At 31.7% G+C, this 21,516-nt stretch overlaps 11 protein-coding genes across 11 annotated transcripts; 5 read left to right on the top strand and 6 right to left on the bottom strand. All coding sequences in view use genetic code 12, as the record gives it.

Annotated features, from left to right (window-relative positions):
* Nucleotides 1-77: 77 nt before the first annotated feature.
* Nucleotides 78-2,036, bottom strand: DFJ63DRAFT_337169 (uncharacterized protein; the record flags this gene model as incomplete). The annotated part of the gene is made up of 1 exon (XM_064908495.1): nucleotides 78-2,036. One exon carries the CDS (start codon nucleotides 2,034-2,036, stop codon nucleotides 78-80), a length of 1,959 nt encoding a protein of 652 aa, XP_064760642.1.
* A 234-nt stretch (nucleotides 2,037-2,270) lies between these two features.
* On the top strand, nucleotides 2,271-2,585 carry DFJ63DRAFT_315077 (uncharacterized protein; the record flags this gene model as incomplete). The annotated part of the gene is made up of 1 exon (XM_064906482.1): nucleotides 2,271-2,585. One exon carries the CDS (start codon nucleotides 2,271-2,273, stop codon nucleotides 2,583-2,585), a length of 315 nt encoding a protein of 104 aa, XP_064760643.1.
* Nucleotides 2,586-2,636: 51 nt separating this feature from the next.
* DFJ63DRAFT_222071 (U2 snRNP complex subunit) lies at nucleotides 2,637-4,264 on the top strand. Its single transcript, XM_064904194.1, has one exon. It carries the CDS (start codon nucleotides 2,791-2,793, stop codon nucleotides 4,228-4,230), a length of 1,440 nt encoding a protein of 479 aa, XP_064760644.1. The 5' UTR covers nucleotides 2,637-2,790; the 3' UTR covers nucleotides 4,231-4,264.
* Nucleotides 4,265-4,269: 5 nt separating this feature from the next.
* On the bottom strand, nucleotides 4,270-7,007 carry ZCF39 (Zcf39p). Its single transcript, XM_064907216.1, has one exon. The coding sequence runs from the start codon at nucleotides 6,608-6,610 to the stop codon at nucleotides 4,298-4,300; it is 2,313 nt and encodes a 770-aa protein (XP_064760645.1). The 5' UTR covers nucleotides 6,611-7,007; the 3' UTR covers nucleotides 4,270-4,297.
* Nucleotides 7,008-7,701: 694 nt separating this feature from the next.
* DFJ63DRAFT_315080 (uncharacterized protein) lies at nucleotides 7,702-10,104 on the top strand (the record flags this gene model as incomplete). Its single annotated transcript, XM_064906483.1, has 1 exon — nucleotides 7,702-10,104. The coding sequence occupies one exon, from the start codon at nucleotides 7,702-7,704 to the stop codon at nucleotides 10,102-10,104; it is 2,403 nt and encodes an 800-aa protein (XP_064760646.1).
* A 170-nt stretch (nucleotides 10,105-10,274) lies between these two features.
* Nucleotides 10,275-11,145, bottom strand: DFJ63DRAFT_337174 (uncharacterized protein; the record flags this gene model as incomplete). The annotated part of the gene is made up of 2 exons (XM_064908496.1): nucleotides 10,275-10,823; nucleotides 11,119-11,145. 2 exons carry the CDS (start codon nucleotides 11,143-11,145, stop codon nucleotides 10,275-10,277), a joined length of 576 nt encoding a protein of 191 aa, XP_064760647.1.
* A 160-nt stretch (nucleotides 11,146-11,305) lies between these two features.
* Nucleotides 11,306-13,726, top strand: DFJ63DRAFT_315082 (uncharacterized protein; the record flags this gene model as incomplete). The annotated part of the gene is made up of 1 exon (XM_064906484.1): nucleotides 11,306-13,726. One exon carries the CDS (start codon nucleotides 11,306-11,308, stop codon nucleotides 13,724-13,726), a length of 2,421 nt encoding a protein of 806 aa, XP_064760648.1.
* A 27-nt stretch (nucleotides 13,727-13,753) lies between these two features.
* Nucleotides 13,754-16,690, bottom strand: DFJ63DRAFT_221959 (uncharacterized protein). The gene has a single exon (XM_064904192.1). It carries the CDS (start codon nucleotides 16,371-16,373, stop codon nucleotides 14,211-14,213), a length of 2,163 nt encoding a protein of 720 aa, XP_064760649.1. The 5' UTR covers nucleotides 16,374-16,690; the 3' UTR covers nucleotides 13,754-14,210.
* Nucleotides 16,691-17,007: 317 nt separating this feature from the next.
* On the bottom strand, nucleotides 17,008-17,670 carry DFJ63DRAFT_337177 (uncharacterized protein; the record flags this gene model as incomplete). The annotated part of the gene is made up of 1 exon (XM_064908497.1): nucleotides 17,008-17,670. The coding sequence occupies one exon, from the start codon at nucleotides 17,668-17,670 to the stop codon at nucleotides 17,008-17,010; it is 663 nt and encodes a 220-aa protein (XP_064760650.1).
* Nucleotides 17,671-17,767: 97 nt separating this feature from the next.
* On the top strand, nucleotides 17,768-18,784 carry DFJ63DRAFT_221957 (uncharacterized protein). The gene has a single exon (XM_064904191.1). It carries the CDS (start codon nucleotides 17,865-17,867, stop codon nucleotides 18,726-18,728), a length of 864 nt encoding a protein of 287 aa, XP_064760651.1. The 5' UTR covers nucleotides 17,768-17,864; the 3' UTR covers nucleotides 18,729-18,784.
* Nucleotides 18,785-18,840: 56 nt separating this feature from the next.
* Nucleotides 18,841-20,286, bottom strand: CHT3 (Cht3p; the record flags this gene model as incomplete). Its single annotated transcript, XM_064908498.1, has 1 exon — nucleotides 18,841-20,286. One exon carries the CDS (start codon nucleotides 20,284-20,286, stop codon nucleotides 18,841-18,843), a length of 1,446 nt encoding a protein of 481 aa, XP_064760652.1.
* Nucleotides 20,287-21,516: the final 1,230 nt, after the last annotated feature.

A 21,516-nucleotide genomic window follows, 5' to 3' on the forward strand; every position in this document is an offset into this window, starting at 1 on the left:
CTTAAATCCTTCTCAGCTAGCAACAGACTTAATAAGATTCGACTTATTTGAAACCTGATGTGGATTAATGTTTCAACTTATAACTCATCATGTTGCAAAACTTGTTGTTTGGGATTATTATTATATATATCTGTATCTGAATCAACTTGAGGCTTCTCTGAGTTAGAGTCGTCTTCGGTCAGTGGATCGCTAGAGTCTTCGAACTGGACATCAGACAAATCTAATTCACCATTTTCCTCTATTATATCTCCTACTTTGTCGATTTGTTGCTCCATAGACTCATCGACAGATTCCTCTTTTATCTCCACGTCTTGCTGAGTTTGCTTGCCTTTATCATGAAAATCTTTAACAATTTCATTTATATCAATTGGTATATCGGGATTTATAACACCGCCTACCTTCAAATATTCCGCTAATATCTGAGATAATTCTTCCATAGTGAGACCATCAGCATTTATTACATGCTGTTGTCCAGGTGAATCTTTTGTATTTGCTAAATTATCCTGGGGTTTCTTTTCTGGTTCAAAGGTTTGTTTTGCTTTATCTTTTTCATCAACTGGTTGTGGTCTGTAAAAGCTTTCAAAATTCCATTGATTATTTGGTGCTTCGAATTTTTCAATAACAATATCATGACCTTCGTGATCTTTCATTGTTGATGGATCAATCAAATTAAGTAATATTCTTCCATCAGTATGACTTGAATCCCTTGTTATTCTAATCATACCTAATAATTTACCAAATTCATTATACATTTCATACCAAACCACAAATGAATCATTCAATGATAATACAGAATATTTATCTTGACCAAGTACTATGGGAGAAGGTATTTTCAAATCAAGTGATCTAACAAAGACTTTACCAATTTTTTGAAGTAGTTCTATAGGATCAGTATATGCACCATTAAATAATAAAACGTTTCTATTATTGAAATAGGGATTATCAGTATGAATCTTTTCTTTTCTAAACCCAAAGAAAAACCCACCTCCTAATGGTCTTAATGAATAATCAGCAAGGTTTATTTTATTATCTTTGTATATTGGAAAATATTGATTTTTAGCCAAGGTTTCAGGATAACCAAAGAAATCACGGAATTCAATTTCTCGTTTCATTGATACAGAACTCCATTGATCAACTAGTTTACAATCGATATCGGCTATTTTGATTTCAGAAGGATTTTCTTTGAATTCATCAATGGAACAAAGTCGGGGTACATTAATAATCATTTGATATTTACAGATATTGACTTCATGAACCTCGGCAATATCAACCATTTCTTTAGTAGGATCACATTTATAGATAATATCGATTTGTCTTGGATCTTTAGTTTCAGCACAAGTAGTACCATCATATAAAGTTTGTTGAATAAATACTTGTTTTGGTGAATCATCATCCAATTGATTTAATGGATCATTGAATTGTTTTACTTCATCACTCAATAAGAATTCTTCATCATTTAAAATGAATGATTGATTAGCCAATCTATTTTCAAAATCATTCTTATCAGTCTTACTTGGAGATCCTGGAAATTTACCTAATAAATAAACAAAATCAGGTTGTTCTGCTTTGTGCTTTCCAGTTTTGAAATGATGAACTAAATCAGAATGGAATTGAATAACTTTATCACCATAACAATATGCAAATGTCCAATAATTAGCCACTCCAAATGCAAAATTACAATCCTTGGTACTAAATGATTTAGTAATAGCTTCTACTGCTTGCTTTTTTAACTTTTGACGTTTGACAAGAGCCTCCAGGGTGTTGGTAGAAGGTAAAGTGATGATTTCATTAGACTCTATGGTTTGATTATGGGTTGATGGTAACAAACAAATGTATTTTTCATGAATTGATTCTCTTCGTATGTCTATGATTTCAAATTGACCTTGATGGGTTAAATTCTGATTAAGACTTAACAAAGACTCCGCTATGTTTCTAGGTACTTTAGCATGATGATATTTGACTTTATATTTGGTAGATTCATCACCAATCACGTACACAACCTGTATTAGTAGTAGTATCAACCGTATGAATTGCATTGTTGATATGATTAATATATGATAACTAATCACTATCTATAAGATCAGAATTTACCAACACGCAACACTTTTTTTTAAATTTGGTTTCTGATCTTTTTTTTAGAGTGTGGTGAGGCCTTTTATCGGATAGTTACACTGACTTTACCAACTATTAAGCTAGTATCAAAGGAAGACAAATAGTTCTACTCAGAGCTGGATACGACCATACAGATCATAACAAATAGATTGATAGATATGTCATTGTCTGCACAAAGTTCTGCTGGTTCAGAATCAACAATAGGACTCTCAACTCCACATTTAAATGATGGAGAGAATACTTCTATGTCAACCATTCCAACCACTTCTTCCAGTAATCATATTTCAAATGAAGCTGATAGTAGTATAAACAATAACAAGGTTGCTTCTGTGTTTGATATAGCGCAGGATATGCAACTGAAATTAGATCAAGTTGTTCAATTATTAGATAAACATGATACAGAGGTCAATGATAGAATAGAGAAGTTATTAACCAGAATTACAAAATTAGAAAGTAGTGTTCATGGGAAGTAGTAGTTTTAGATTAGCTTATTCATTTAATACATACAATTGCATTCATAGATAGTATTAAGACGTGTTGTAGCCTTAGTTATGGTGATAGCTTGAGGCTCGTTAAATTTTGTGTATTCTTTTTTTTTGTAGTGAGAGAGAGCTGTAAATAAAATATTTGAAGCAACATCCATCTCATCTTTTGGTGATTTATACTATATAGCTAACGATGGCTAAAGAGAAAAGATCCAAGAATGCCTTGAGGAGAGATAAGGCAAAGCTCCGAAAGTTGAATAATGAGCCAATAAAGGTTAACGATTCTAAGAAGATAAATAGTAATGAGAAAACTGAAAATGAAATTCAAACTGATACCGAAAAGAATGGAATTCAACCACCTCCAATAGAACAAGAAAAGGATACAGAGGACATAATAATTAAAGATAATGAATTATTCAAACAATTCCAGGGTGTATTCAATGCGTTCAACTCAAAAGAAATTGAATCCAAGCCCGATGCAAAACAACAAGAAACCAAAGATGAGATCTTCTACAATAGTGGATCTGATGGAGAATCCCTTGAAGACTCATCTGATGAAGATGATGAACATCACAAACCCTTATCCAAAAGACAACTCAGGATCAGAAATAAAGTACCGTTGGCTCTATTAAAAGCTTCTACGGCAAGACCACAAATAGTAGATTGGTATGATGCAGATGCAGAAGATCCATATTTATTAGTAGCATTAAAATCTCAACCTAATTCAATCCCAGTGCCAGGTCATTGGTCATCAAAAAGAGAATATTTAGCTGGTAAAAGAGGGATTGAAAGATTACCCTTTGAACTTCCAGAATTTATTCGTGATACAGGTATCATGGATATGAGAAATACCAATGATCAAACCATACGGCAACAACAACGTGATAAAGTACAACCTAAAATGGGACGATTGGATATTGATTATCAAAGATTACATGATGCCTTCTTCAAATATCAGAATAAACCCAAACTATTTGGGTTTGGTGATGTTTATTTCGAAGGTAGAGAAGTAAATGATGAATATTCTGAAGATGTTTTGAAATCAAAACCTGGTATAGTATCTCCATTATTACGTAAAGCATTAGGGATGCCTGAAAATAATTTAAATAATCCTCCTCCTTGGATTGATATAATGAAGAAAATGGGTAAACCACCTACATATATAAATTTAACCATTCCTGGAATTGATGTTGAATATAACAATTCAGGGTATAAGGATAAGGATTATGTTCCAGTGGAGAAAGAAGCAAATTGGGGTGCTCTTGGAGAACATGAAGAGTCTGAGGAAGAAGAAGATGATGATGACGAAGAGGTGGATGATGACGAAGAGAATGAAGAGGATAATGAAGAAGTAGAATATGAAGAGGAGAGTGAAGATGATGAATCTAAAAAGGAAATCACCGAATTTGGAGGTGTTAAAACCGATTTCAAATCAAATGTTTCTGCTGATCAGTTTCCTGAACAACCGAGATCATTATTCACTGTTCTTAACGAATTAGGAAAAGGATATGATATACCCGGCGAATCTAGCTCAGAATCTAAAGAAAAGAAAAATCAAGAGAATGAACATAATAATGGTCATAAAGAAGTAAACTCAACCGAATCTAATCTTGTTAAGAATTTCAAATTTTGAAAATCTTGTATAGTTAATGTACATATATTTAATAACCCCTAATAAATAATCTAATTTAATCATACCCCTAATTGTAATTGTTGGATGGAGATTCCAAAATATCCATTCCATGATTTAATAAATTAAGTGAACCACCATTTAGATCTGATAAATAATTAAAATCAGATTCCAATGGATTTAAATAATGCATAATATCAGCATCAATTTCTTGAAAGATCTTCTCCAATGCAAAAGTTGACGTTTCACTTGGATCATTCACTACGGAACTTGGATCAGAAGAAGAAGTTGTAGTAGTGGTGGTGGCATTGACTACCACTTCAGAAGTTATAGTTGCTGTAACTGGGCTTTGACCCTTTGATTGAGGTTTACTTTCATCGGCCGTTTTCCTTTTGCTGGCATCATCATAATCTTTGGGAAGATCCAAGCTTTCGATTTCCTGATCTTTACTCATACTGATTAACTTCACCAAATCTAGATTAATATCATTACTAGCACCATTTGTTCCTCTTGCTTTATAAATATTAGAAACTTTCATCCACCGTTCAATCTTGTTAAGGATAATCTTCATCTTTACACACACTTCTGAATTATAAATCTTTTCATTCTCAATAATGATTTCAGATACTTTATTAAAATATCCTTCCACATTAATCTCAAGTGTACTGACATGCATACTTAAAAACTTTTGAGATTTTAGAACCAATCTTAACCTCACCATTAATATCAACGCATGCATTGGTCTATAATATAATACCGTTGGGTAGTTAACAGTCTGTTTTGAATTCAATTTGACAAAGAAATCAACCAAGCTTTCACAAATCTTGATTAATTTAATGATATGTTGCAAGCAGATCTCAAGTTCATTATTCAGAAATAATGATGTCTTATTATCAAGAGACTCGTGACTACTTAAAAATCCACTGATGAGATTATCATAGATGATGATAAGTAATTGATAATACATTATACAAAGGACGTATTTTTCTTTTGGTTCTTGATTTGAAGAGTCTGATTTCATGAATCCACTTTCATCTAAAATCTGATCTAATTTTCGTTCATACGTATTCAAAACGTATTTAACTTGAGTTGGAGATAAATAAGTTGCATGTTCATTTCCTTGATCTTCTTCTGTATTATCAATAAAACTCTTCGGTATTAATGATGAATTATTCACTCCTAATGGTGATACAAATTCTAAAATTTCTTGAGCAGTAGCTATAATCTTGGAGAAATAACATAAGTATTTATCTTCAGAACTTGGTAAATCATCATATCCTGATTTCATTAATAATTGAGAAGCCAAATCATGATTCTTGGTCCATGTGACTAATTTAAATCTTCTTAATGATAATTCTAATGATCCACAACAACAATAAACACTTAAAAGGGCTCGTAAACTATTTCTTTCATCTGAATCATCACTTAAATGACTTCGATCTTTGAATTTAGATATTTCCCCTAGGTCTATACATAAGGAGATATTGAAAGCTGTTAATGAATTCAATTGATTTCTGAAATGACCTAATTTATTAGGTGGTAAACACCATGATGATAGTATTAAACAAACATAGATTAAGTCAATGGAGAAATCATCACATTTGACATGGACATAGTAGGCGATGAAATTGTATAGATAATGATTTAATAACTGATAGATCTTGGAGTTCGATATGCTATCAGATTCAGATAATTTATTATCATTAACAGCTGTGACTGATATGCATGCTGTTAATAGTAAAGGATAATTTTCGTATAAATTATCGAAATCCTTAAAGTTTTTCGATAATCCCACAGCAGGGTAATAAGGTAGCATATGATAGATAAAGAAATCAAATCTAGTTCTTGCTTCTTCTATAGTGAAATATTGATAATATTCGATTAATTCTTTAATGAGATTCTTCTGGAATAAGATGAATGGGTATGTATTGGAGCCAGATGAGGTAGAAATAGTGGTAGATGATGATGTAGATGAAGTGGTTGATGTTGATTTCTTAATGTTTGTATGCGGCATAGCCTCTGATACTTTTGAAATGATGGCTTTATAGTTATTTAATAATGTTTGTAAACCATCTTCTGGAAAATCAGATAAATCAAACGGTAATTTATTTAATGATGTTTGAGATTCTTGAATCAATGAATTTAAGATGGTTGAACTTTCATCCATTACTTTTCTTCTTTTCTTCTTAGCAAACTTTGCTGTTGGATCATTATCAAAAGAGCATTCCACTCCAATAGTAAAACATCGTTTACAAGATGCATGCAGAGGATCATCATATGAACATTTCATTTTCAATCGTCTGCATCTTGCACACGCTCTATTCTGTCTCCATTTCAGAGCGAAATCAGTATTTTCTTCCTCTTGCTTTACCAGCAGCAGCATTGATATACACTAGCTTGTATGATAACAAATGAAGTGAAGGACGATGTGTGTTTTCCCTCTAGGATAATATGACTCGTAATTGCAATTGAATAGACAATATGATACTTTAACCTCTCTTCACTATACTTCTATTTCATTGTATAAACTTCTGAATTGACTCTATACTATGTAAATACACTATCAAACAATTGAATATCTCTAATTAAGGATCTAGTCTAATCTAATTTAAATTAGCTAATTAATTAACTGTGTTTATATCTCTAATTAATTTTAAGTCGCAAAATTATCATCTTCTCTGTCATTTTCCTGTATATAGAATGATGATGGAAATTACCGAAATTTTGTCAATCCGCGGGGAGGAGAGACGATGGAATAGATAGATATACACAGAGATAGATAATTAGCATTCTTAGCAGCGAATTCACCAACTAATTTATAAGTAGCTTGAGCATCAACAGAGTTGGTTAACTATACACCAAACAGCTCATTTTTTTTCAATGTAAATTCGACTCCATTATATGCTCATGTTTACACGTACCAAAAGTAAATATCAGTACTAACTTATCTACACAATATAATAAAAGGCCCTTAAATAATCAAGACATTATCAGTATTTTCATACATATTGGTCATAATTCGTAATATTAAATCATATGTATGAAATATCACTTAATAAATTTAAAAATATAGATCTTTTTATTGACTGTAAGCTCTATTTTTAATTTTTGTAGTTATGTTTGCAGTGCTACCATTTATATTATATTTTCCTAATTTTTATTTGCGGCAAAATATTTAAAAATTGTACAAATTATTAAATAACAAGAGGGAAAGTCTAAAAGAATCAAAAGACAATAAGTCAATAATTAGAATGTGTGGTCAGTTTGACAATTATATGGATAACTTAGTATTAAACCTATGATTGCAGCCCTTTTATTGTTATGTTTAAAGTTTCCTAATGTAGTGAAAAAAAAATATATTTCATGCTAAACCAAAACCAAAACCAAAAGAATAAGGAGAGTTACAGTCTATCAACATAGGAAGAATTCATCAGAGACATACCATTGCCAACATATTATTTCACATTCACTTTAATGTCTTCCTTCTTTGAACTTATCAATTGTGATAAGTTCATAGAATTCTTTAAAAAGAATCATGATAAGAAGATAAATTTGTTCAAAGTTTCAAGCGACGCAGCTGTATCACAAAGTTATTTTGAAGGGTTATCAAAATTAGAGTATATTTTAAAAGAGTTCAACATTAACGATAATTCAGAATTTTCAAAAGAAGTTAAGTTTCTCTTAAATCGGTTCATGCCTCTCCAATACCCCGCCAGGCAAATACTTATAACCCTATATAAGGCGTGTAATCTGCATTTCTTTTTCCTGGATTTTACTTCTGATGATGTTACCATTGTTACATATGTTAGTGATTTATATGAAGAAATCATAGGAGTTTTTCAAACGATTGAAGATTATAATGAAAGGGTGAACTTAAAAAACTTTAAAAAGTATACGTTGTCTATGAAATATCTTACTGTGAAGTGGGAAATTAAAAGCATTGAGACGAAAACTAATTCTCCATTCAGTCCAATTTCATTAACAAACTCAAGTATGAGTGAGAGACTAGATTTTAATAATACAGCTGAAGGTTATAATGTAAAAAACACATTTTTTGATGAAAATGGATATTTTTTTCCTCAGTTAGATTCCCAACCATACTCTAGCTTTGTCAAAGAAAACTTGGATTTACTAAACATTGTACCAGATGATGTTGGTTCAATTAAGATTTCTGATGTTCTGACAATAGTTGCTTCTGAAAAAACGGAGGATAAAGTAGAGAAACAAATATCTCTACTTTTGACTAACTCAATACAACTATTTAAATCTAATAACATTAGCTATGATAATCAGAAAACTCAACATTTAAAGGGGACGAAATATAAATCTAGACCAGATATTTTAATTTATATGAAAAATTTAGTGGTTCCAATTGAAGTGAAAAGAAATCAAATTAAAGAGATATTCCAAGCTTTTGAGATTTCCAAGTCTAAAACCAATTTGGGATCCAGGGAATTCATTAACGTTTTCCTGCAATCTCTTTTACAATCTCTTCTGTGTTGTTCAAATATATCCTTTATTACTGATGGTAATTTTGCTATAGCTATAATTTTTGAAGATTATGATTTTATATCATATAATGTTTCAAAATTATACAAAACTCCATGTCAAATTATAGTTTTTGATTCCGAACTGGAGAGAGTTTCAGTGCCCGTATTTATTATAATGGTTATTTTAAAGTACTCAAAAATAGTTGAGGAATCAAAGGTCCTTAATTTTGTTGAATCGTTGAATTTTACCGAAGATCAAAAATCACAATTATGGAAGGATAGATACGACATGTTATATTCATTCAATGACTTGATCTTAAAGGTACCGGAAAGTATTACCGTGGATATCCGCCGTGGTAACTTACGGACTCTGGCAATAAGTGATCAGCGTGATCACAGTCAAGTTTCAAGTGCAACAGATCAGGTTTCTAGTGCAACAGACTCTAGTGTTGATGATGAAATAGATATTCATACCATAAGTGAGTATATTCAAGGCGGAGAAGAAGAGATTGATAATGAACTTGAAGATATCGAAGGTGATATGGAAGATGAAATTAATGACGACGAAATGAATGATAATTATTCTGTTAGATTTCAAGATCTGGAACTAAAAGATATTAAAAAAGTTGAAAAAGAAGTATTGAAAAAGTTAAACATTAACGTATCGCTCAAATCTTTTTACATACTTAAAAATAATATGGATATGGAAACATTGGACATAAGTTCCATTGGCAGCTATACAATAATTAGTGGTGAGTCTCCACAGAAGAACTATTCTATTGTTATTAAGACTGGAGATGATAAAATCTACAAGATTTTTGATCCAGTTCTTTGTCAAATTGATTCATCTGGCAGCAGTGTTTCGTTTCAAGATCAAATGGCATTCACATTTAAAGCATTCGTCAGGGATGCTTTAACTCATGTCTATCTAAACGATTCATTTATGTATAAACCCAGATGCTACTCAATTGGATTTTTGATTAACAAAGAGAGAGAGACCTGTTCGGATACTGAAAGTGTTAATTCAATGTCAGGATTTTTTATCAAAATGAGCCTTTCAGAAGGACAGATACTTCTGCGTATCAACTTCAATGATAGTGTTAAAAAAGAATTGTGGAATGTTATAGACACTCTCCACGGCCTCGGTGTTAGTCATGGAGATGTGCATTCTTCAAATTTCCTTTATGATACAGGCACCAATTCAATGATGATATTGGATTTTGGTCGCCTGTATCAAGCTTACCTCAGAGGTAATGCTGGATATGAAAAGAAAGGAACATCCATTAGTGAACTCGAGAAAAGAATTGAATTTGATCAGCAAAATACTGAGTCAATGATACTTAAATTGACTCATGGTCCTCGATCATATTTTCCTTCTCTTAGATAAATAAATATATAATAGATTTATTAAATTCGTAACTAGCTATTTTAGAATGTATAATAATGGTCCCATCAACTGATTAACTATTATTATATCAACCTTAAATCCTTCTCAGCTAGCAACAGACTTAATAAAATTTGACTTATTTGAAACCTGATGTGGATTAATGTTTCAACTTATAACTCATCATGTTGCAAAACTTGTTGTTTGGGATTATTATTATATATATCTGTATCTGAATCAACTTGAGGCTTCTCTGAGTTAGAGTCGTCTTCGGTCAGTGGATCGCTAGAGTCTTCGAACTGGACATCAGACAAATCTAATTCACCATTTTCCTCTATTATATCTCCTACTTTGTCGATTTGTTGCTCCATAGACTCATCGACAGATTCCTCTTTTATCTCCACGTCTTGCTGAGTTTGCTTGCCTTTATCATGAAAATCTTTAACAATTTCATTTATATCAATTGGTATATCGGGATTTATAACACCGCCTACCTTCAAATATTCCGCTAATATCTGAGATAATTCTTCCATAGTGAGACCATCAGCATTTATTACATGCTGTTGTCCAGGTGAATCTTTTGTATTTGCTAAATTATCCTGGGGTTTCTTTTCTGGTTCAAAGGTTTGTTTTGCTTTATCTTTTTCATCAACTGGTTGTGGTCTGTAAAAGCTTTCAAAATTCCATTGATTATTTGGTGCTTCGAGTAACAATAAAAAACCCTTAAATAATCAAGAAATTATCAGTATTTTCATTTTAAAATTAAATCGTATCTATGAATTATTACCTTATAACTATAAAAAATAGAGTCTTTATTCCGTATTTGGCTCTCTTTATATATTTTCAGTGCTACCATTTATAATTTCTTCCAATTTTTATTTGCGACAAAACAATTAAGAATTGTACAATCAATTAAACATCACAAATCAGAACTAATTGAATAAGAATAATTCGATGTAGTCTATATGGTGTATTTAATGGCAGTTAATTTCTAAAACTCACACATGAAATAGTAACTATAACGACAGTTCTTGTTATGCCCATTTATGTTTCAAGTTTCCTAATTTAGAGATACGGAATAAGTTGCGAAAAAATATTCCTGTGAATTATTTATAAATGGCTTTTTTGAATAAAGAGAATTGTTTTCCAACATCTCAGTTCTATCACAATATACTATCAAGAATAATCAATTCTATTTTTGCTAATGACTGCCATCCTTTATTTGCTTAGCTGCCGTCGATTTATTGTATTTTATAAAAGGAATCGTGATAAAGATATCAATTTGTTTGATGTTTTAAATGATCGTGAAATTTCCAAAGTTTATTTTGAAGGTTTATCAAAGTTAGAAAATATTCTAAAGGATATTGATATTAACGAAAATACACCAATTCTAAATGACATTAAGAAGATTATAATCCCTTGGGAGAAACAATTTATTGACAACTTCAAACAAATACTTATATTCATTTACAAAGCTTGCAACCTGCATTTTGTTTACCAAGATCTTAATAAGGAGGATGTTATGGTTATGAAACTCGGTGAAGACTTTTATAACAGTATTATGGAGAAAGATTTGAGGTATGAATTTAGGGATGATATTCTTAGGCAAAAAGCACTTAACTTTAAACGTTACACTTTACACATGAAAACTCTTACTATTCCATGGGGAATCATTATTCGAGTTAGAAAAAGCAAATCAAGCCATATGTCTACGAACTCTTCCATTGAATCTGATCCTCGATCCAGTAGAAGAATAGACTTTAATGACACTTTTCAAAGATATTCAGGAAATAACTCATTCTTCAGAACATACGGATTCTTTTATCCTCAATCCGATTCAGAAATTTCCAGCTTTATAGAAGCTAACTTGGATCTTTTAAATATTACACCTGGCTCGGCTCCTTATATATTTACTTCAGGTATACCAAAAATATATATTAAAAAGACAAAGGAGGTACATATCGAAATGGAATTAATGTCGTTGTTAGACTTGGCTGGGACATTGTTTGCTAGCCACAATCTCAAATTTGATCATCAAGAAACTAAGAAATTTACTTCAGAAGAGCTAGGAATTGTTGACAGAGCAGTACCAGATATTATAATTTCCATAAATAATGAAGTTGAAATTCCGTTAGAAGTTAAAAAAGAAAAGGTTAAGCAAATGTATGATTCTTTTGACTTTTCTAGAAGGAAAAACAATAAAGGAAGCAGTCAATTTGTAGAATTGTTTCTGCAAGCGTTTAACCAATCACTCCTTTGTTATACGAATACATTTTTCATATCAGACGGCGAGTTTTGTCTCGGATTTATTGTTGATGATTACCCATTACCCTCCTATGATATTTCCAACCTTCATGGTATACCATGTAAAATAATACCATTTGATTCCAAGCTGGAGAAGATTTCAATGCCCATTTTCATTGCTATGGTTGTTTTGAAATATTCAAAAAAAGTCGAAAAACAAATGATAGACAATTATTTTAAGTCGTTGAAGATAGCAGATACTCAAAAATTACAAATGTGGATAGATAGATATAAAATCTTAAATCTGTTCCGTGAATTGCTTTCAAATGTACCACAAGGTGTTGATATAATAATCAGTAGACGGGATTTGTTGACTCTGCCAAGAAGTATACAATCTGATAACACTCTGGACAATGATTCGAACATTGATAGTGACGATGATACTGATGATGATGTTGTGAGTTACAGTGATACAGAAATGGTAACTATAAGTGATTTAATTCAAGATTATAGCGTTGAAAGCCCCAGGGATGAAATTAGTAATGAACACGAAGATATGCAAGTGGATACTAAGTTTGACAGTTCTTCAGTTGATAATTTGAAAGCTATTCATGATGCAGAGGAGAGAATTCTTTCAGAATTAGGTATTCGAATTTCACTTAAGAATTTCTATATCATTATTAACACAATGCAGTATGAGTCAATCGATATTACATCAATTCAAGATTATACCATAATCAGTGGTGGGTCACCGCAAAAGAACTTTTCGATTGTTATTAAGGATGGAGATGATAAAATATACAAGATTTTTGATCCAATCCTTTGTCAGGTGGATGCAACCAGTAACATAGTTTCATTTGAAGATCGGTTAAAGTATTGTTTTAAATGCTTTATCCGGGAAAGTCTTATGCATCTATATTTGAACGAAGATTTTGAATATAAACCAAGATGTTACTCAATTGGGTTCATGACAAACAAAAATCTGGTGACCCATTTGGATATTAAGACTATAAATTCAATGTCTGGATTTTTCATAAAAATGGAATACTGTAAAGGTTTGGTACTAGAAAAGTTAACCTGGAGTTCGGAAATTGAACTGCAATTGAAAACTGTTATTGATTGTCTTCATTTACTCGGTGTGAGTCATGGAGACATTCATTCTTCAAACTTTCTTTATGATACAGACACCAAATCAATGAGGATATTGGATTTTGGTCGTCTGTATCAAGCCTACCTACGAGGTAATGCCGGTAATCGTAAGAAAGGAAGACACATTAGTAGACTCAAGAAAAGAATTCAATTTGATAATGAAAACATCGATACAATGGTTTATAAGTTGACTCATACTTCTCTATCACATTTCCCTTCTGTAAATAGATAAATAGACAATACATTTATTAAATTAAACTACTTATCGAACTATTTTGCATATATTAACTGTGTTTATATAATTAATTTTAAGTCGCAAAATTATCATCTTCTCTGTCATTTTCCTGTATATAAAGTGATGATGGAAATTACCGAAATTTTGTCAATCCGCGGGGAGAAGAGACGTTGGAATAGATAGATAGATAGATAACTACAGCTGATATTTGATTATAACTTTTTTTATACTTTTATTTGATTGTATATAACTATGTAAAATTAAAAGAAGAATAAGAAGAATAAGAATGAAAATGGAGAATATATATGACTGTTTCACTTATATTTCATATGACAAATTATCATAAAATATAAGGAAACAAATATAAAAAAACATGATAAATGATAATAATGATGATGATGATGATGACAATGATATTGTATGCAAATTGGGTTATATTTTTGTGACTTTTTCTAGTTTAGTCTGTTTAGTTTAGGGCTATCTAAAAATCTATTTGTGGTTTAGCGTCAGTTATTTTATCTATTTTAGCCCCAAATGATCCTATACATTTAGCCATGGTTGGAGAAGATCTTGAAATAACATCAGTGAAATAAAAGTTATCAATTGGATTCTTTAATGGAGTTCCCGAAATCTTACTTGATTTATTAAAGGCTGATAATCCTGATAATCCAACTTTAACTATATCACTTGAAACAGTTTCTATAACTTCATGTCTTACGAAATGAGGAGCAATTTCTCCTAATCTTTGTCTGACAGCAACAATATCATCATATGGTAAAGTGGTATTTAAATATTCTGATAAAGCTCTAATGATTTTCCAATCTTCACGAGCTGAACCTGGTGCATTGGTAGCAGCACGAGTTACTTGAGTTCTACCTTCAGTATTAACATAAGTACCTGATTTTTCAGTATATGCTGAACCTGGTAATATAACATCAGCAAATGAAGCACCTAAATCACCATGATGACCTTGATAAACAACAAATGCATCTTTTGGAATATCTTTATTATGAATTTCATCAGCTCCTAATAAATAAATGAATTTAGCTTTGGTATTAGCAACTTCAGATGATAAGGTTTGGAAACCAATATCTAAAGCAGCAACTCTGGAAGCTTCTCTATGTAATAAATTAACTCCATTCCATTCTTCAGCATTGAAATTAGCATTCTTAGCAGCGAATTCACCAACTAATTTATAAATAGCTTGAGCATCAGCAGAATCAGCAATACCAGAACCAACAATAATTAATGGTTTAGCGGCGCCAGCTAATTTCTTACCAACTTCACCAGAAAGAGCAGTTTGTAAAGCTTTAGCATCAAGACCTAAATGTTTCAAATTGAAAGTAGATTCAAATTCTTGACCAACGGAATAAATATCCAAGTTTTGTCTTAACCAAACTTTTCTAATTCTAGTATTTAAAACAGCAGCTTCATGTCTTGGATTAGTACCGATTAATAAGATTTGATCAGCATCTTCAATACCATCAATGGTTGAATTGAAAATATAATTAGATCTAACATCAACACCATGAGCTTCAGTGGCTAGTTTTACATCAGTAGTAACATTTTCGGAACCTAATTTATTAACTAAATCTTTTAATGACACTAACGATTCCGCATCAGTTAAAGCACCAGCAATAGCTTTAAATTCATTATCTTTTGGTTGAATCTTGTTATAAGCAGAAGCAATGGTTGATAAAGCTTCATCCCAAGTGGCAATTTCAAATTTATCACCATTTCTAATTAATGGAGTAGTTAATCTTTGAGTTTTTAAACCATCACAAGCAAATCTGGTTTTATCAGAAATCCATTCTTCGTTAACTTCATCATTTAATCTTGGTAAAACTCTCATAACTTCTATACCTCTAGCATCAACTCTAATATTAGAACCAACAGCATCTAAAACATCAATAGTTTCAGTTCTCTTTAATTCCCATGGTCTAGCTCTGAAAGCATAAGGTTTTGAAGTTAAAGCACCAACTGGACATAAATCAATAATATTACCTGACATTTCTGAATTAATATTTCTTTCTATATAAGTACCGATTTGCATATCATTACCTCTACCGGAAGTACCAAATTCTGGAGCACCAGCAACATCATTCATGAATCTAACACATCTTGTACAATGAATACATCTATTCATTGAAGTTTTAACTAATGGACCAATAGCTTTATTTTCAACTGCTCTTTTACCAACTAATTCTTTAAATCTACCACGATCAGAACCATATCTTTGAGATTGTTCTTGTAAATCACATTCACCACCTTGATCACAAACTGGACAATCTAAAGGATGATTTTCTAATAACATTTCAGTAACACCTTCTCTGGCTTTTTTAATTCTTTCTGAATCAGTATGAACAACCATACCATTTTGAACAGGCATAGCACATGAAGCAATTAATTTTGGCATTCTTTCCACATCAACTAAACACATTCTACAATTACCGGCAATAGCCAATTTTTCATGATAACAATAACGAGGGATTGTAACACCAGCTAAATCGGCAGCTTGGATAATAGAAGAACCAGCTTCAATGGAAACTTTCTTACCATCAATGGTGACTTCAACTTCAGCCAATCTTCTAGTAGATGATGATATTAAACGTCTAGAGTTTCTTAATATATGTGATCTGAGCATTGTATATGATGAGGATGATGATATTATGTCTATGCAATTGCGGAAGCAAGGAAAAGAAATGAATTGAAGTATATCTATTTGTTATGATGAAATATAACTGTTATCTGTTGACAGTTGTATATCTATAGATGGATGCTATAACAAAACAAGGGGAGCGAAAAAAAACTAATGGAGGGGGAGGGGGATGGTAAAAACAAGGATTGGATGATGAATTATAGTAGTATATGGTATCTCCAACTTCTCTAGTATAAGGGTACTACTACTTTATATCTGTTCAATGTTGTAAACTTTGAATTGTCCTTGATTGGTGATTTTTCGATTTTTTTGATGGTGCAAAACACCGCTAAATAAAAAATTTATTTTTCCCTTACTAAAAGTGGTAATACTGCCAGTTATGTGCAGTACATGACAATATTTAAATTCTGATTCGTTGTGATGAAAAGGAGACATTTTATATAATAAAGTAAGCAGAGACATTTATCGGGAAAGTGTGACATTTTGTTCACGTGACTGATTTTTAGGATTCGTAAATGGCGTATACTATAAACTATATAGTATATACTAACTGAAGTATAATCTACAGCAAATAATGGATTACAATGTGTAATTATCTATTATCAAACGTACTAACAAACTATTCCTTCTTTTCATCTCCACTCATCACTAAGAAAAGTAACAATGTAGGAACAATATACATCCAATTCTTTTGAATAAATGATCTTTCATCAACTTCAACTTCAACTTCTTCTTCAACTTCTCTTTCAACTTCATTACCATCTTCATCTATAAACGTCACTTTCTTAGTTTGAATCACTTTTTCTGTTTTAGGTCCTGCATTTTGATTACCTTTAGGTTGATGTTTAGTAGCTTCAGCATTTAAATTTGGAACAGGAGATTTGATCACATTATGAACAATTACATCAGTCTTATCACTTATTTCATGATTAACGGATATATAATCAATATTAAGTTCTGCATTTATGAAAATATGGAAATTCTTGGACGTTAATGAATCTTCATTGCCAACCACATATCCAAAACAATCATGATTAAGTAAATCCTTAGTACCAAAACAATAATCAACATCCTTACTTAATATTATATCTTTATCTGATTGACTAATGAATTGACCTTTCTTTCTATCTTGATTGAATTCAATTGATCCAATTTGTTCGATATGATTATCAGAAAGGGATTTGACATATAATTGTATGGATTGAAATGAATCATTTGATTCATCACCTCTGACCATCACCAAGGATGATAACACAGCTGTTATTATAGTTCCAACTCTCATGATGATGTATATGATATCTCGTTGATTGATCTCAAGTTGTGGTGTGGCTGTCTTGTTGTTTTAAGAGTAAATTGAAATTTTGTAGTAGTTAATTTTTCGTTTGCCTTTTATTTCACCGAACTGGAAAATTTAAAGTGTGAGATTTTTCAGATATCAATCAGAACCTCAGACGATACATCACTATAGATCATGAAATGTATATAACACGAACCATATGTCTGAAATATAGTTGCAGACATGCTTATAACTCATTCAACTCATCATGGAAGATTCATTTTAGGAAATTATCCGATCAATCACCTTCATTAATCCAAGATTGTCAGACTTATTTGAATTATTGCAAAATTAATCAAGTCAATTTAGATACTCCAGTATTCAGAGGAACATTTTATGAATTATATCTTTTGCATTTCCTTCAAGATTATCTTCATTGTCGAAATCTTATGAAAGTTGGTGGAGCTTATGATAATGGAATTGATATACTTGGAAAATGGAATTTAAATCATTTTTACCAACGATCAGACGTGTTTAAATCTGCAAAAGAGAAATCAAGTAAAATCCCCACTACCAGTCTTCTAAAGCAAGCTATAGAAGTTTCAGATCCAACTACTTCAAAACTGTCAATCTCATTAGAAAATGATATCAACATTCTTGTCCAATGTAAAAACTCATCTAAGAAAATAACCGCAAAAGTGATACGTGAATTAACTGGTATATATTATTATCACATCAATGGTGGAGCACTTAAATCACCCAGTGCAACCAAAACCTTGATTTCCACCCATTACCTATTCCTAGTAAGTCCAACAAGATTGACGCCTCAAGGTATAGCTCAGTTAGATCAGAGTCAAATACCCATCATTCATATGAGGATTGATCCATTACAGCATAATCCAAATAAATCTATCGATGAAGACAGTGTATATAAATTAGAGAATTGGGATATCGGTGGTCAATTGTATAGTATTTATCTAAATACCGTGGCGAGGAAATTACTTACAGGGTTGAAATTGGAATTACAATTGGAAGCATTAATTAAACAAACATTTCTAAATTAAGTAAGAAAGGGAAAAGAGATTAAAGTCATCTATATAAGGTTTTTATTTTTATTTTATAGAATTAGAGAATTAGGTATCATAAAATTAAATGCAACGGCATTCTTTTATATTTTTAAAACCACCACCATGGTTTAGCACTTACAGTTGCTACTATATATTTAGTAGAAGGAGCAGCAGTTACAATACTGGTTGATGTAAATGGAGCTTCTTCGTAATTTGTAGTAGCTGGAAGTGTGTATGTGGTTACTGTTGTAGCAGTATTAGAGGTTTCAGTTGTAACAACTAAAGTTGGGAAAGTACTGGAGGAGCTAGTGGTATCTTCTTCGGTACTGGTAGTACTGGTGGTGGTTGTATCAGCACTAGTTGTTGAAGTAGTACTGGTGGTACTAGTAGTGGTTGGGGTAGTTGAAGTTGTTGAAGTAGTAGTAGTACTGGTTGTAGTTGGTGTTGTACTAGTTGTACTAGTAGTAGTTGGTGTGGTTGAAGTAGTTGAGGTAGTACTAGTAGTAGAAGTACTACTAGTAGTAGTTTCAATACTAGTTGTAGTTGGACTAACAGTTGTAGTACTACTAGTAGTTCCAACTTCAGCTGGAACATTATCAACTAAGATTTCTTTCATTTGATCAGCAAAATTTTCACCATCAACCACATTATTCCAAGCTTGAGAAGCATCCCATAATGAGATACCACCTAAGTAAGGACTTGAGAATACATCAGCAGCAAGAAGGTTTTCTAAAACTTCACTAGATGGAATATATCCTGAACCAGCAGCAGTAGAACTAGCAGGTAAACCAACATAAAGTTTAATATCTTTATTTGGAGATACATTTTCAGCAAAATTAACCCAAGTATCCCAATTGAATTCTGATCCTCCTAAATTACAATAATTATTATAAAATTGAATGAAAGCAAAATCAAAATCAGAATTAGCTAAGGCATCACCAACTGAAGCATCAGGATAAGGACATTGAGGAGCAGCAGAAAGATAATAATCTTTAGAAGTATCAGTAGCGAAAATAGTTCTTAATTCAGTTGCTAAAGCAGCATAACCAGTTGGATTATTATTTTCAATATCAAAATCAAACCCATCAACCACCACACTTCCAAATGGTCTATTGGTTGGAGCTTGAACTTGACTATTACCAAAGAAATCCCATAAAGTACTGGCGAAAGCAGTAGCTTGAGAATCAGATGTAAAACCATAAGCACCAGAGGCACCACCTAATGAAAGTAATACTTTAACACCTAAATTTTGACAAGTTTGAATATCACTAGCAATTTGAGGACAAATTAATAATCCTTCAGAATTAGTTGCACCTCCACAAGCATTAGCAAAATTAATATCTAATGTAGTTGGAAAGGCGTCCATGAATGATAATACCACAATATCAACAGATTCATCTTGACAATAGTTGGCTAAACCAACTTGTGATAAACCTGAATTTTGTCCCCAATAAACTGCCACATTTGAATTTGATTGAGGATTGAAAGTGGCTGATACTGGGATTATCAATGAATTTAAAGCAATGGCTAAACTAATTAACGATTTGAATAACATTTTTTTGGTTTTATTATTTTGAATAATTAATAGAGAGAGGAAAAGGGGGTATAAAGGAAGGACTGAAGTTGGATTGAAAGGAAGATTGAAGATGTTATTCAACGTTAAAGTTATGATTGTTTGATGAAAATGGGAATAATTATCTTTCTTGATTGAAAGAAAGAAATTATCAATGATATTATTAAATTAGGGAAATTTATTCAAATACTTATATGGAAGATGATGAAAGTATGAAATATGACCCAAAACCGTTATAATTGAATTTTAGCCAGACCTAAGAAAAGTCAGCAAATATAAGAAAACAAGATAGTTTTTAAATAAATAGAAACTGAACGGCACTTTTGGAGATCTTCATCCATCGTGTAATTTATGGAAGGGGGAGATGAACACAGAGACATGGGGGAATAAGACTCTGTGTGTGAATTGATGGTCCCATCAATCCAAAAAATACATAAAACATACCCAGCTTACAACTTCAAGAGAAAAAAATGGGATGGATATAATTAGGAATTGGCATTTGCAACTCTGTTTAGAAGCAAACGGTTACAGAGTTACATGCGAGTCCGAAACAAAGTCAGCCAAGTTGTCTTTGCAACATCCTAATTAAGTCAAGGTAAGATCTAAATAGGCAATATGATACATGATACATATGTATAATTATAACCGTTCAAATTGTTTGCTGGCTCTCCTGTCAAAATGTTGCATTATTTTTAAGTTTAAGGTTAGTATGGCACTTTGTTAACATTTGTTCATCATTGTTAATTTAGAGTTCTATTACATGGTGGTACAATATTGTTTGGAAGGGGTATATATTTGTAGTTATGTTGGAAACACATGACTGACTTGATGTTGAAGGTACCATCATTAACTATTACAATCAAAGGCTCTATCATACCATTTAAGGCTTTAATTCAGTTTGAAGTATTTTTTTGGTAAATCCTCGTTTTCAAAAACCGCAAAAAAAAATATATTTTTCTGTTGCTGTTGCTGCTTCGGCTGCTGCTGTAAATTTTTTGTTTGCAACCAGCCACTTTAAGCATCTCACTCAAATTTTTAAGCTCACAAAATTGTAAATGTATAATAAGCAGCAAGTGGGAAAATGCACTTGAAACATCTTGAATAATCTTGCATGGTCCCGCCTTCTTGCTTCTATTTTACCAAATTTAAAAAATAGTTCAAAATGGGGCTATCATTGTTATTTTGGAATAGAACAATTACATGGAATATTCA

The sequence above is a fragment of the Scheffersomyces coipomensis genome (assembly GCF_036884675.1).
Source record: "Scheffersomyces coipomensis strain NRRL Y-17651 chromosome Unknown DFJ63scaffold_6, whole genome shotgun sequence".
Lineage (NCBI taxonomy): Eukaryota > Fungi > Ascomycota > Pichiomycetes > Serinales > Debaryomycetaceae > Scheffersomyces > Scheffersomyces coipomensis.